The sequence below is a fragment of the Tinamus guttatus genome, unplaced genomic scaffold, assembly GCF_059628265.1.
Source record: "Tinamus guttatus ecotype Peru unplaced genomic scaffold, ASM5962826v1 Tinamus_guttatus_pri_ptg001602l, whole genome shotgun sequence".
Classification (NCBI taxonomy): Eukaryota; Metazoa; Chordata; class Aves; order Tinamiformes; family Tinamidae; genus Tinamus; species Tinamus guttatus.
This window is the reverse complement of record NW_028290136.1, coordinates 2,403,329-2,419,166: the sequence shown is the minus strand read 5'-3', so window position 1 is coordinate 2,419,166 and position 15,838 is coordinate 2,403,329. Positions and strand designations below refer to the sequence as shown.

The window sequence follows — 15,838 nt, the reverse complement described above, 5'->3', positions numbered from 1 at the left end:
ATATAAGAATATGAGATTTTGTGATACTGTGATGAGAAATAGGTGTATACTGAAGTTTTCATTTTTAAAAAAAAATTGAATAGTTGTAATATTTTTTGACACTGGACTAGAAAGGCATTCATCATGGACATCCCCTTCCAAGGCTGGAAGCAGTAAATATGAATGTATACAGTGTTTTGACATTCTGTCTAAGGAGCTATCAAAATAAGGTTGGGAACAGAGATCTCTTCTGTCCTGGCTTGACATCCTCTTGGGTAAGGGTTGTACGCTTTGATTTTTCAGGGGTGTTACACATGTCAATGACTCTTGGGAGTCATTGTCATTGAAACATCTAAAAATCATGAGACTGAACTATGGTGTTCTCTGCTGTATTATTTTGTCCATAGCTTCAGCTGTTGGGAAAAAAAAAAAAAAAAGAAAAGAAAAAAGAAAGAAGAAAAACAGACATGTTAGTGAGTATTAAAAACACAGACCAAAAGCACATGGGAATATCTTTCAATGTTCTTCCGATAGGGAAAATACTGTAACTAGATTAAACATTTTTAATTCTCATAAACCTTTTCCCTCTATCTTTCCTAAAGGAATTTCCTGATTTTGGGAACACTGTGACCAAGAAAAGAAAGTAAGTTGGGATCATTTCATGGTCTACCCGGTGTCCTTATGCTTGTCTGTACCTTTCCACCCTTGTTTTATTAATGTGTTTGCCAATGTTGCATTAATTCTCTCAGAGTAGATGCAGTAGATAAATTAAGATTGCAGTTCAAAAGCAAGTAACAAGTTTGTAATGCCCTCCATTACAAATTTCTTTTCCCATGATTTTTTTTTTCATATATATAAAACTTTCTTCAAAAATAATAGAACCAGGAGAGCTAAAATCAAATGCAATTAATCTGAGCTTGGTTTAACCATATGTCTGCTTTTCTGAAAGATTGAATTGCTGGCCTATTTTATAGCAATTTTGTACAATTTACCTGATAATCTTGTGAAGAGTTTTTTTGTGTGTGTGTTTTTAATCCAAATAAAAATCAGGTTAAGCAGGTCAGACTATTTTATCAAGTATATTTGTGACAGCAGCATGCTTCACATTCATTCTTAGGAGACAATGTTATGGTTTGGGCTAATGATCAATGTATATAAGCAAGCAGAAGATTTTTTTTTTTTTTTGGCTAGAAATTGAAGGTTATTGCATTACTGAAGTTGTTCCGTTCAAATGAAAACCTGCCATCACTACCTTGGCATGATACCTCTATTAATAATGTAGAAATTATAATAATCTTATTGACCTTTCCCATAGATATGGAGAAAATGAATAGGGAATAGTCCTCCTGTTTTTTTTTCTCACAGCAGAGCAACAAGGAAATACCCAATGAAGCAGAGTATCAAAAATAAAATTAACAGAAGTATTTCTTTTTTTAATAGTAAAAATCAAATTGTGAAACTGATTGCTCTCAAAGCCAAAAAATATTAGTGGTTTCAAAAAGGAGCTAGTATTAATATAATCAGTTCCATTAAGAATAATGGTTCATTTGTAGCCACCAGCCAAGGAAACCCTCCAGCATGTAATTGCCTGAAGCTGGGAAGTAGATTTCAATTTTTGTGCTCTTCTCCTCCTGCTGATCATTGTCACAGACTAGGGAGTCTCTGCTCTCATCTGATATAATCTTCTGGCCACATCCTCTAACTCATAATTACTACTATAATTTGTGATTTTTTGTGAATAAGAGGAAAAAAAGTAATTCAGAGGCTAAATCTTTGTGCATTTGGAGATTTCTTTTTCTTCTAAAGTTTAACTTAGTGTAGTCTTTAACTCATAATCTATAACCATTGGCCACAGATGCAAGCATGAGTTAGCACTGTTTCTCTGTGCAAATGTGCAAAGTGTATTTGATCATTAAAATGTTGTTGTAGGCTGTGAGGACTGTGTTTTCATATGTAGATTTTTGTTTTAGTACATTATTTCATCACCAAATTTCTAACAATTCCAGGACACTGTAGATCGTATCTAAAGAAAGCTATCATTTCTTGTTCTTTCTGGTGGACCATGAGTTCTTCATTCCATAAAGAAAGTCAAATATCTAGTTGCACAGAATGAAAACAGAAACTTTCAGAACTTTTTAAGGCATGTGAGAGTGGATGATTGTGTGAATGAGGAAAGCCAAGTGACTCCATTAAAGTCAGTGAGAAATATATAGCTAAATCTCTGTGCCCTGCTTTGAAGAATTAGGTTGAAACCATCTGTATTTGATTAAATGTACTTTTCTTTTTATTCTGACTTTTATCTAATGGTAAATACTTTTAATTTCTTTCAGATCCATGCAGAAGTCCATGTCTGAAAATGAAGCATTTGGTTAGTAACTGTTTAAATCATTTACTATGTACTTGCTAATCTTACAGAGTCAACTTTAATTAAGGAGCTGATTTACTTTAGAGCTGTTGGAGCAAATGCAAAGAAAAGGGTAAATATAAGTCCCTAGTTCTACAATTAAGCTACTGGTATTTTCACCCCTCATCCTACACAGACATTTGTAGTTACATATAAACCAAAATAGTCGAGTCTAGAAGCCAAACTGAGGCTTAATGAACCAATTCTGGGACAGAAGGAGAGAGATATTAAGAATATCCAGAATTTCTTTTTATCATTAAAATAAAAAATTGAAATTCCTCGGCACTATTCAAATTAAGTCCTGCATTTCCTGTGTTAAGCTGGTTTGCTTCAGCTTTCACAACCAAGTTTGTAGAAGAATAAATTCAGAGTTTTTATCAACCCATCCTGATGTAATATATTATCTTCAACATTTATGATTCACTGGGTTATATTTTGTAAATCCACTGTAGAAAATAATCATCAGTTTCTTAAAACATTAAAAACACTATTATTTTTTAAATGAGACTTTTATTTTAACATTCCATTGTTTATTCTTTGGGGAGTCTTTTCGTTGTTGTATCTAGCCCTTACTGAGTAAAAAGGATATTATATCTCTCTGCATCTATGCAGATACATGCCATAACAATATGTCTCACATACCTGAAAGTTTCATGATGTTAAGATGTAATTCTTAAGTCCTGCACTGGGAAGAATTCTCATGCAAAATAGAATCATTGGACTAGAGCACCCCACTTGCAATGTATTCCCAGCACTTGACGGAGTCGACAAGTGCTGTTATAAAAAACATTCTGACATTGTTAGAGTGATACCCAACATTTGAAAAAAAAAAAAAGAGAGAGAGAGCACAAGAGCTTTATGATATCAATTGAAGTTCACTGAGGAAACAGAAGTATGGTTACCTTCTTCTCAAAGACTAGCTATCTTCTGTTCAAGTTGAGATAGTATCATCCTTAGAGTGTATGTGATATGAATCTGAGTATGTTTAATGCTGTTTCTTACTAAGATAACTGGGTAGCTTTAGTTGTAATGCTAGATGGATATCTTTAGTTGTAAAATTAAGTGTTATTTATATGCTTCCTAGAAGCAAAATAAAGGCACTGATGTTCCATGAGATGCTATGTCTTGAAACCAGGGTTAAGATAACAATCATTTTGATCATGTTTTAGCAATGTCAAATGAGGTATAAGATGGTGGTGAAAGATAATAGAAGTTAAAGTCTTTCCACAATAAATTCCATCCATCCATCAGATTTCCAATATGACAAATCATCTATTCATTTCTGTGTTTGAGCATATGCTACAGTGTTCTGTTGGCCTGTTTGGTTTGCATTCTGATGCTATTTTTACAGACTTTCCTATTATTTCATAGATATGCTATGAATTCAGGTGACTGCTCTCTGCGCTTTTACTTTAGACAGGAAAAATGTGAATGGCACACTTTGGCAGGGGTCCAGGGAGCCAGAGAATGATTCGTACATCAGAAGGCACTGTCAGCTTGAAGGTAATTGCTAAATGTATTTCAGCTGATTTTGCATTTTTCAGAAAGTATTTTAAAGGGCACCTAGGAAAATTCTTCATTTTTCACCAATAATCTAGCAAAATAATTTGTCAAGTCCTTTTGAGATTTACCTTTTCCTTGAGGGGAAGAAAAAAAAAAGTAGTTTAAATAAAGCTTTCCTTAAAACTGGGAAGGTAAGAACACAGTTTGTGAACAATTCACTGTGCTGTCCATGGGCCGCCAAAGAAGACTTCCACTAGAGTGAATTGTCACAGTGGTGTTGTATGAGACTTCCCGACTGTAATGCAAGCATACAGAATGGATTCTATCCTATGGATTTAACAGGGATTTAATACACCCTTTCCCAGAAGAACAACAGCAAAAACAAAATGGTTTAAAAGTTGAAGATATTCTTACAGCAGGTGCAGATGAGATTTGGCAAAATTCTTCATGCAATTGTTTTTTCTAATTTTGCTTCTAGAGCACAATTTGACTGACCATATTGTGACAACCTTGTAACCAGTATATGGACAGTTGTCACTGGCACTTAAATGTTGACTTTGTCAACAAAGTATCTGTGAGAAATAAGTGAGCAATCACTATCAATAATTAAACATAAACTGGACTTCTGAAGATTAAAATGCTTTGAAAACCTACTTAGCATCGCTCCCATCAATGAAGTTTGTATTTATATTTTTAAAGATCAAGGTTGACCCATTATAATTGCCTTGTCAGACCAAAGTAGACAGAGTTCAGCAATTGTATTATCAGAAACAGAAACCAAGATATACAAGATTAAAGTGGCAGCACCTCTGAACTCTTCTTAAGCCAACCAAGCATTAGATGGGGGAAGATGGCCACTGACTTTACGTTTAATATCTTCTGTACAAGTATTCTAGAAATTATTCACTGTTTAGAGAGTCCACTGTCACATGGTTATGCTAAAGTAATCAGAGAACAGAACATTGGATTTTCATTTGCCTCACGACTTGAAGATAAACTTTACATGGCTTGGAAACACCTCTGAAATGAGGCTCATGATAGGTGAGTGAGGAGTCTCTGTTGGCTGCAGCAATCTTGTGAGTTGTCCTCATGGTTGTACATTTGGGTGATGACACTCTGTGCTTGCAGCCTATTCAACTTTTTAATACACCTCCAGTGTATAGGCCAATTGGTCTTTTAGGAAACTGAACCAGAGAGAAGATGTGAGAGGAAAAAGTAGTGGAACTCTGCTCCTGCAATAAAGTGATGAGGGAAAAAATGGCCGTTAGTGGGTCTTATTGGCTTTTAACGGAAAAGGTTGTAATGATCTCCAGACAAGTCTTATTTTAAACCAGAAGCATTTGAGAATGATTCTTCAAACTACTTCAGAAATTGTCAGTTTGGGGGTGGAAAACAGCTGAATCAGTGAACAAAACTTTTTGACCTTCCTCCAGTGTCTTTTCTACTGGAGTTTTTTTTTTACCCTTTTAAATATCCAAAGCATGCAAAAGAAGCAGTGCACATTTTAAAAGCTGACAAGTGTTGTAATTGAAGGGCAGGGGCCCAGAGGGAACAGGAAGCAAGGCTGGCAGCTAAATAAAAATCTCCCTTTCCCCCACTGCAGTAAAATTATTTCAAGGGAAGTCCCCTTCACACAGTGGTGAAAACCATTACAAGGAGATTTACAGTGTATCACTATTGATCAAGATAATTTGTCACTATTGATCAAACCTTTCTCCTAACAGAGATAATCCTTCAAGGTCTACAAGTCTATTGCATAATATGAATTCCTGTTAATAAGCCATGCATGGTAGACAGCATAGGCTCTTCTGCTTAGTTCAGTTCTATATTCACAGACCTGAACCAAATCTCACTGAAGGCAATGAAAAGATATTTACTGACATTGGCAGACTTTGGATTAGGTCCTGATGCAGCTGTTTGTTTGTGCAACTTTTACAAAAAAAAAAAAGAAAAAAAAAAGAAAAGAAAAACACTGATAAAACAGCAAAAACATATATCCCACAGTGAATAGTGGGAATACCTGTCTTCACACATGATCCCAAGCCTCAATACTGGATATACTATCAATTTCTAAAAGTAACATGTTGAAAAAGTAGACCATGCAAGTCACAGTCATTAGACTTTCCTGAAAGACTACTAATGAGACCAACAGAGAAAACCTGGCATCTCTCAGAGCTAAAGAACATAATTCTCCATCTTTACTCCACAGTAAAGTGAGGGAAAGCTGGAAGAAATGAACTTTTGAGCTACACTCTTTTGAATGTTGTTTTGCCCAAGTAACCCATTCTGCACAACAGTGGATTGGAGACCTCAGGCAGAGTCAGAGAGTACTGCTGATGCATGTCAGGGTGGTAAAGGAGATCATGGCTGGAGGTGAAAGTGCGTCACTAACTTTTGTTTTTATCAACTTCCTGCTATTATTTTATTTTTGAATGAAATTACATTAAAATCAGTTTCACTCTATCAAGTCTTCAGGGCTCAGGCCTGAAGACATTATATATCTCTCCATGGTTCTTTATGAGTCAACTGTGAACAGACATAAAATAACAGCCTTTTGCCCTTGTCATAAGAAGGCTTGTGAACCACAGCACTGAACACTGTAAGGCCTACCTTTCAGAGTAAGCCTGCAGAGTAATGAGAGCCACAGCATTCAGAGATGCCTTCAGGAGATCGAAGCAAGTTAGCTTGAGGATCTAAAATGGTCCAGTTATGTTAATCTGACAAGGTATGAGCACTGCCCAGCATAGTTTTATTCCTTGTAGCTAGCTCTGTATGTAATCTAACAGCAGGGTTATCAGATGCCCAACCCTCAATGACTTCAAGGAGATTTGTGATGCTTGCGACATCCTAAAATCTGGTTACTCGTGTTGTTGGATTTTGGAAACTAGCATACTATCTGGAAAAGCTATTTACTCTAACTGTTAGGTCTGTAGGAGAAAGATGCCGTCCTCTAAACCTGTAGAAAATCTTGTAGAAGTCTCTAATGGCAAACTTGTAAAATAAAATATTCTGTGACTTATTTTCCCCTTTACTGTTCACAACTTTGTCAAATAAAGGCAATTGTTTGATGGGACTTTCTAGGCATATGACTTAAGGTTTAAAGGCAGAACTAGGATGTGCTCCTTTATATGCCTAATATGTGCTCCTTTATATGTCTAATTATCAAAATTTGACTCGTGACTTTTTAGCCAGCATTACAGTATGCTTTGCAAAATTACCGTGATTATTTGGAGTGTACAATTTTGGTTGAAAAGGATTTTATTTTAAGAAAAATAATAATTATAAGTATGTCTCTTGATTCAGAATTTGCTTTAAAAATAGCATTTAAAAAACATAGGTGCTAATTTGCCTGTACAGTTTTCTCTTAACTGTTGGAGTTTTGTGAGTATAGGTTTTATTTTGAATAGCTCTATACACATTATGGTCTCGTTTAATTTCAACATAGACATTTTGGAAATTGGGCGCTATTTTGCTCTTTTGATAAATTTTCAGGCTCATATTCCAACATTTTTCTTCAACATTTTCTTCAGAAATCTCTGTTGGCCACTTCAAATTATTATCTGAATAAATCTTTTTTTTCTGTTGATTGTAGAGAGAAGATTGCAGTCTCTCCTGAACACAATTAGCCTTTGTGAATACATACACTAAATTAGTTGTGCTTTGAAAACCAGAATTACTGTTATTGTAAGATGTTCCTCAGCAGCAATAAGAATGTCAAGCTGTGATTCAGGAGAGAAAGAAAATCTTATTTGTTTCTATGAACTTTGGAAATGGTAGCCCTTGATGTGGTTGCCAGATCATTTTTCTTTTTTCTTCTGTGGGATAACGGAGTGCCTCTGATATCTGTATTGATGGAATCTATGGCCTACTTCTTCAGTAGCATAGTGGGGGAAAATTTGTCTTGATGGAAATGTGGGGGTAATATAGGGCTTTCAGAGTAGACTTGCTAAAAAGTGGACTTTTTAAGAAGTCATTTGATCTATTATTCTTCACCGTTCTAATAAAGGCTATTATTCTTCCCAGGCAAAGCATTATTTTTTTGAAAGAAGGGAAAGAAAGTTAATTCTTTTAAAACATGTTCATCTGTTGTAACATAGCAGGTTGAGAAGAAGTGTTTGCCAGAAATTCTGGATTAGTAAATTGAAGACCAAGTGCAGATCAAGGAGTAAAACTGATTGAGTTTTATTTATATGAGACAATTTGCAAATTTGCTTTGCAGTTTTCATTGAAAGCAGTCTGAGATTAAATACCTGTTTAAATGATGTCAGCTTAACTTCAGAGAGTCATAAAGCTATCAAAGCCCATAGTGAAATTCATAAGATACTCTTCAAAAAAACTTTTAAATGGGACATTTTAAAGCTATTTTTTTCTTTTATTTTTTGTCAGAATTCACAGAGGGCAATGTTACTGGAGATGGATTACATTTTCTGCGAGGAAAAAAGATAGAAGAAACCACATGCCAGGTGAAAGAACTACTCTTCATAAATGAAAATGCCATTCAAATAGCGTATTTCTTGCTTCTGGTCAGTGTGTATTTGCCGAGGCTTGACTTCACACTCAGCATACCCATGTATTTGAAAACTACATTTAAAAGAAAACTCTGGTGATTACCTGGGTGTACAAAATTTTCATTATGCAAACCATATGGATTTTATTACTTATGAATCTTTTTATTCTCATAAGCAAATGCAATTAATATGCTGTAATTTTATCTAGCAAGATCTATGCTAAGTATTTAGATAGTTTTGTGTGATCCATGTTGGCTTATGGTCCTATCAATGTGCATATGGATCCTTTCTGAATTTATATAAACATATACTGCGTCTCTTGACACTACTCTTCATAAGAAAACATTAATTAACCTGCTAGTATGTGCAATTAAGGAATTCTGAACCTTGGCTTAGCATAATAATAATATCAAAGTATTTAAGATCCCATCAGCTGGTGAGCACTGAGCAACAGAGAGGCAAAGCAGAGAGAGAGAGAGCTGTAGCTGAGGAACTGGAGTGATTGACTTGTTCCTTTCTTTTCACTTCCAGTCCAAAGTTTGTCTGGGTAATATGTTATTTATAAGGCCAGTTCTTATCTGTCGCAAATCAGCTTAGCTCTGCTGATTTTGGTAATATGATACAATTTCCTTAGTTTGGGAGTCTGACTAACAGTAGAACTCACACCTATGTGTGTATGTGAGGAGGTGCCTAAATGGGGAATTAATAAGTTATTTAAAAGCTGTTCTGCCTCAGGAGCCTTCTGGATGATTCTTGGTGAAGGTTCTGGAATCCTTTCCCAGGCAGGTGCGAGGGGGAGAAGGAAGAGAGTATACTAAGAAATAAGGTCAAGGATGTGACCTTATGTGAAGGACGTGAAGTGATTTTTTTAAAAACCTCTTAAAGCATTTCCTTAATAACTGTTGGTCTAACTTTAAAAGCAAATTTCTGTTTTCAACTTTCCTAATTATTCAAAGACACTTTTTGGGCCACATCACTAACAATCTGTAGACACTTTGATATCTCCTCACTTTGGTGCCATTTTAGGACTTACTGAGCCTAATTTTTCTTTTTTGAAATGTCATCTCTTATGACACTGTATTGTCTTTTGGCAATTATTGTCTCTGTCTTTCATGATCATCAAGGTAATCTTGACAAAATGGCCTTCTAAACTCACAAAATATTCTGATTATTTTCACTTACTCTACTGCATTAGGCACAGAAATAAGAAACTGCCTACAGGACAATATGATGGAGGAAGCTTTCATACCTTTTATGAGAAATCAACCTAATTGGATAGCCAGTTGAAACATTTGTACACAGCATGGGTAATAAGGAGGAGGTAGTAGAAATCTGCAATACTCAGTGTGATGACAGGGACATTATGGTCTAACTCACATGACTGCTTTGTAGCTGTGGATGAATGTACATATCATAGAATCACAGAATGCTTGAGGTTGGAAGAGACCTCTAGAGATCATCCAGTCCAACCCCCCTGCACACACAGGGTCACCTAGAGCACGTGGCACAGGACTGCATCCAAGCGGGTTTTGAAGATCTCCAGAGAAGGAGACTCCACAACCTCTCTTGGCAACCTGTTCCAGTTTTCTGTCACTCTCACTGTTAAGAACTTTTTCCTTAAGTTCCTGTGGAACTTTTGATGCTTCAGTTTCCGGCCGTTTCCTCTAGTTCTATCAGTGGCCACCACTAAAAGAGGCCAGCACCATCCTCCTCACTGTCTCCCTTGAGGTACTTGTATACACTTGTATACACTTCTCTCAGCCTGCTCTTCTCCAGGCTGAACAGGACCAGCTTTTTCAGTCTTTCCTCACAGGGCAGATGTTCCAGGCCCCTGATCATCCTCGTAGCCCTGCACCGGACTCGCTCCACATCCCTCTTGTACTGGGGAGCCCAGGACATACAATGTATATACTTATAAGATATAGAGTTGCTTTAGGGAGGACAGGCTGAAAAGGCAAGGAAGGAAGTTTCCTTGCCCTTTATGCAAGAGAGTGTCAGGAATGCCTAGTGATCTGCCAAGGGTTGGATGACAATCTAGCTAAGAAGTCCTGCGTCAGCACTCGTGGGCAGATCAACATGGGAGGCTTCTGTTGAATGACTGCTACATACCACCTGTTCAAGAAGGTATAGTAGATGAGGCTTTCTTCAAACAGCCGGAAGAAGCCTCACATTTGCAGGACCTGGTCCTCATAGAGAACCACCCTGATATCTGCTGGAAAGACAATACTGCAGGGTACAACTAACCCAGAAGGTTTTGGAAGTGCATTGATGACAGCTTCCTGACGCAGGTGATGGAGTAGTTGATAAGGGGAGATACTTTACTAGGTGTGATGCTTACAAACTAGGAAGGACTGGTCAGGGATGTTAATTTCTGTGGGCAGCCAAGGCTGCTGTGACCATGAAAAGGTGGCAGTCCGGAGCCTGAGAAGGAAACAAGACAAAAAGCAGGGTCACAATCCCAGACTTCAGGTTAGCAGACTTTGGTGTGTTTGGGAACCTGCTTGGGAGGATCTCATGGGATACAGTCCTGGACAGAAGCGGCTACAGGAGAAGTGGCTAATTTTTCAAATAACACCAAACTCAAGAACAGTCCATCCCCACTTGCAAGAATCAAGCAAAGATGACAGGAGTCCTATATGGATAAACAAGGAGTTCCTGATGGAATTCAAACTTAAAACAAGGAGTACAAGAGGTATAAGCAGAGGCAGATGGGTTGAGGGGAATATAGAGGCATTGTCCGAGAATGCAAGGATGGGTTTAAGAAAACCCAATCTCACCTAGTATTGAATGGTCAGGGAGATGAAGGGCAACAAGAAAAACTTCCATACATCAGCAACGAAAGACTAAGGAAATGTGGACCCATGGCTGAGTGGGGCAGAGAACATAGTGATAAAGGACAAGGAAAAGACAGGTGTACTCAATGCCTTCTTCACCTTAGCCTTTACTGGTAAGATTTGCCCTCAGGAATCCCAGGCCCCTAAGATTTGTGGGAAAGTCTGGAGTAAGGAGGACTTACCCTTCTAGGAGGATCAGATTAGGGAACATTTAAACAACTTGGGCATATACAAGTCCATGAGACCTGACAGGATGCACCCATGAGTACTGAGGGAATTGGTTGATGTTCTTGAAAGACCACTGTCAGTATTTTTGAAAGATCATGATAATCAGGGAGGTTCTGGAGAACTGGGAGAAAGCTAATGAAGGTCAAGAATGTAATTGAAAGTAGTCAGGATGAATTTATGAAGGTAAAATCTCATAGTCTTCTATGACGAAATGACTATCTTGGTGGAGCAGGGGAGAAGAGCAGATGATTTCTTTGCCTTTAACAATGCTTCACATGGTCTAGCTAAAAAGCTAGAGTAGAGCTTAGATAGTGTGTAGTGAGGTGGGTTGTAAATTGGCAGAACTGTTGGGGCTTAGATGGTTGTGATTAGCAGCACAAAGTTCAGATGGAGTCCAGTCACCAGTGGTTCACAGTGGCAGTCAATCCAGTGGACAATATGGTTTAATTTTCATGAGCTGGGTGGTGGGTCAGAGTCCTGGACATACTGGAGAGAGTCAAGGATCATAAAGATGACTAAGAGACTGGAATATGTCTGACATGAGACAACGGACTCAAACTGAAACACAAGAATTCCCTTTTACACATCAGAAAACACTTTTCTATTGTGAGGGTGGTCAAGCCAGGAACAGGTTGCCCAGAGAGGTACGGAGTCTCCATCCTTGGAGATAATGAACACGCTGAGCACCTACTCTAGCTGACCATGCTCTGAGAAAAGAGATTGGCTAGGTGATTTCCAGAGGTGCTTTCCAACCTCAACATTTTATATTTCTAAGACATGGAAGAGACAAGTCTCCAAGAAAAGGTCAATAGAATAAATGACATTTTTTTCTCAAAATAGAAATATGTAAATAAGCTTCTTTGCATCCTCCAACTTTTTAGGGGGAGCTTTACTCCCTCTATATTTCCTAACCAGATGCTCATTTCATTCTGTTCAGCATATAAATACTTGGAAACAGGGCAACTTGGATTGGCAGTGTAGCATTGGAACGGAAGTATAGTTTGAAGCATAAACTTAAACTGTAATAATTGTATGTTATCATAAAAAAAAAGCTTTAGTTTCCACACTTATTTTCATATTCTTGCTCTTCTCTAGCAGGGCTCACTTAATGGCTCAAACCCTTTGTAGCATATTGGGAAAGACATAAAATATGAAGTAATACAGTCTTTGGACTAATACATTTTCAGAAATGTTTCATGCCTCATTTCTCACGTAAATTCTTAGGTTGCATTCAGCCTTCAAAATGTCATTCATATTCATGAAGAAAAAAAGGCTGGTGTTCATTACTTTCACTGATAAGCTATAAGCACTATCAGGCTTGCCCAGCAGGGACTGCATCAGTACCCCTGGGAAAGTGTATTCTCATGGTGTTCCTATCAGGAGGACTTTGTGACCAAGAAACGGATTATGGGATGAATGTGCACATATAGCCTTCTCTTTGCTTAGTTCTGAGGATCCTCCCATTTTGTCTGCATTGTTAATCCTATTGAAACTGTCACCCTGTGGTCTCACCATCCGAAGCAAAATGAGGCAAACTGAACAAGAGCCTCTTTAGCAATCCATTAGTGACACTTGCTCATCAGGTGGGCATTCACTCCTGGGGAAAGACATTTGTGACTTCTACTCACCGAGAGAGGAAAACCTCTATTTTTCCAGACCTAGGATGATTCTTAAACATCCCACAAGATAATATATGGTTCTGCCACTGCACCATGTATGCTGTGATGCCTTTAGGATGTGTCAGTCCCACACAAAGTAATAAACATAATTTGACAATGGGTGTCTGCTACTATGGATCGGCCATTGCTTTTAAATGCACGTTGTTCTGTGTTGAAAGATTACTGAGCTCTCAAACTGTATTCAATAAGATGCTACTAATTATATTTATTCATCATGCTAACGTTGGGTTTTGCTTATTTTTCTTGCCATCTAGGTGATAAATTACGAGCAGTGGATTCCACCACGAGTTCAGAGTCCAAGTGTGGCTAGTAATGGTGAAATGGTATGTTGCCATGAAAGCTTCTTTTGCCATCACTGTCTAGCAGCTTGGAAGAACACACTGTTTAACAGCATTTCCTTTACTATATGTTACTTTCTGAAAAGCTGGTCTCTATCCAGGTCCATGTCCACCATGACATTTTTTTATCTCATAGAATATTTTATTATTGGTATGGGACTCCCAGGAGCAAATCTACCTATAATCCTACCCTACTTAGTTTGGCTCTGAAGTTATTTTTGAGTACATGGACTACCAGACTAAAATAATGGCAACAGTTAAAGGTCACACTCAGATGTATGGGCATCTGAGAAGAATGAAAGAAGTTTACGAAGTATTTGTCTACATACAGTTGACTGTGACTATAGTGACATTTTAATATCAAATTTATCCCAAATCAGTGCATTTTACAGAACTAACGTTCTGTATAAATGGAGTAGAAAGTTGTCTATCGTTTTCTATTTTAATATATTCACAGCGTACTGAAACTTTCTAAATATTTCTATGGTACAACAGCCCTATAGACACAGTAAGTATTTGGTAATTTTTGGCTTTCAGTATGCTCTGTATAGCTGATCATAATAAAATCACTGCAATTTCTTGGGACAGGCAAACCAGGGGAAATCACAGAGATTGGAATTTGCCATGACAGAAGTGCAAGTACTTCTGTTGAAATTAGTGCAGCTACACTTAGGAAATGGAGTGCTCAACAAGAGTGCAATTGATGGAATCTGGCCAACAGTGTTTTACACTTATTTTCTGTGGGTTTTTGTTTGTTTGTTTGTTTATTCTTTCTATCACCAGATTAATCTTCACAGTATCTCACTGAGCAAAGACTTCTAAGGTACTTGGAGTATTTTAGGATAAACTGCAAACTGATCATCAGACATGATTTAGCTATCTTTTCCTGTTTGCTCATTTTTTAAACACATTTCTTAAATGTGTATTTCTTGATCCATAAATATTCAAACTCCTAATCCAAATTATTTACAAATAATGGACAGCTTGTAATTTATTTTCTTGCACAATTAGTTTTATATTTGTCGTATGTCACCATTTTGCATGGCTGTGACCTCTTATAGCGAGGAAACAAAGAATACTGCTGTTTGTTTTAAGGAATTCTTTGCTCATTAAAACAGAAGTATACCTATAATGTTCAAGTGAGCAAATGCTCATTCCCTGGAACCTAGAGGTAAAAAGCTTTTAAATGTCCCCGAAATGAATAGCCGTATGAGTGGAGACATGTTGCTTTGTGCACTATTTCCACAGTGCTGCTTGTTCAGTAACATTCCTGTTCCACAGAGAGGAAGGGTAGTGGGCAGTAGCACACATTGCTATTCCAAACAGTAGCACTGCCTCCATTCTATGGGTAGCTCATACACAAGAGTACCTCTCCCTTCTGTCGTTCTCCAGACAGTGACAACTTAGAGGTACTCACTGCCAAGTAGCAGAAGCAGCAAGTAGAAAAGAGTCTGAAACTAGGCCATAACATCTAACAGTTTTTTTTTTCACTTTTGTGCATGCTTTCAATAGTTGTGGCTGAGGGTTGCAAGGACAATACAATTTATCTGATATCTACACCAAAGAATGTTTTACCTCTGTTTGGATGTACATCTAAACTTCTGGCTTTGGATATTTAGATAAACCAAAATAAAATTCTGTAAATTTAAAAGCTCTCCCATCACTTACAGATATTGAATGAGCTTTTTTTTTTCCCCTCCATTAAAGATGGTTACTTTGTTTATTATTTAGCCACATATGACATTTAAGTAACAAGAGATTCTCCCCAATGAGTGCTTTTAAAACAAAGAGGATTAGAGTTTACCATTAATGAAATTATCTGAATAGATTATCTTTTGTTTCATCTTAATATCTCCATGATGGAAATCCAGATCATAAATCAAAGTCCTCATGTTACCTTTGTGTAATTACTTATAAATGAATAAATGATTATTGCTACAAGAATTCTCATCTAACAGAGTAATGTTAGCATTTTCACCTTCTTTGATTCATTTTGTAAAGGCATAACACAATAGGAGACTGAAAAAAAAATGTTTTTTCTTGAGGAAGGCATACCAATTTCTATAGGCTGTTAAATCCCCAGACAAGTTTATACTTGGACCAAAAAGTTTTGGTAATATAAATACTTTGTTAGAAATCCTTACAGGCTTTGAAATCAAACACTGAATTATGCAGGGGAGCATCCCACCTATTCTTCCTTAGCTTTCACTATAACTCTGCTTCGCTGTTATAGTTTCAATAACATACGCAATTGTCTAGCAATGTGAAGTTAACTAAATATATATAAAAAATGCTCTTTGCCTCTCTACTAAACCTCTGTTTCTGCTTACAGAATCCTTGTGTCTTTATAGAAAAATATCTGAAC

The 15,838-nt window shown here is 37.1% G+C and overlaps 1 protein-coding gene across 2 annotated transcripts in view; it reads left to right on the top strand.

Moving 5' to 3' along the window:
- SAMSN1 (SAM domain, SH3 domain and nuclear localization signals 1) overlaps window positions 1-15,838 on the top strand; it is an 83,984-nt gene that overhangs the window by 13,406 nt on the left and 54,740 nt on the right. The window contains exons 3-7 of one of the 2 annotated variants that reach the window (XM_088539343.1): window positions 582-622; window positions 2,310-2,347; window positions 3,800-3,886; window positions 8,282-8,349; window positions 13,390-13,458. In XM_088539343.1, coding sequence (XP_088395469.1) covers window positions 582-622; window positions 2,310-2,347; window positions 3,800-3,886; window positions 8,282-8,349; window positions 13,390-13,458 — 303 coding nt within the window. The remainder of the gene's footprint in view (window positions 1-581; window positions 623-2,309; window positions 2,348-3,799; window positions 3,887-8,281; window positions 8,350-13,389; window positions 13,459-15,838) is intronic. The other variant, XM_088539344.1, reaches the window with a different exon arrangement.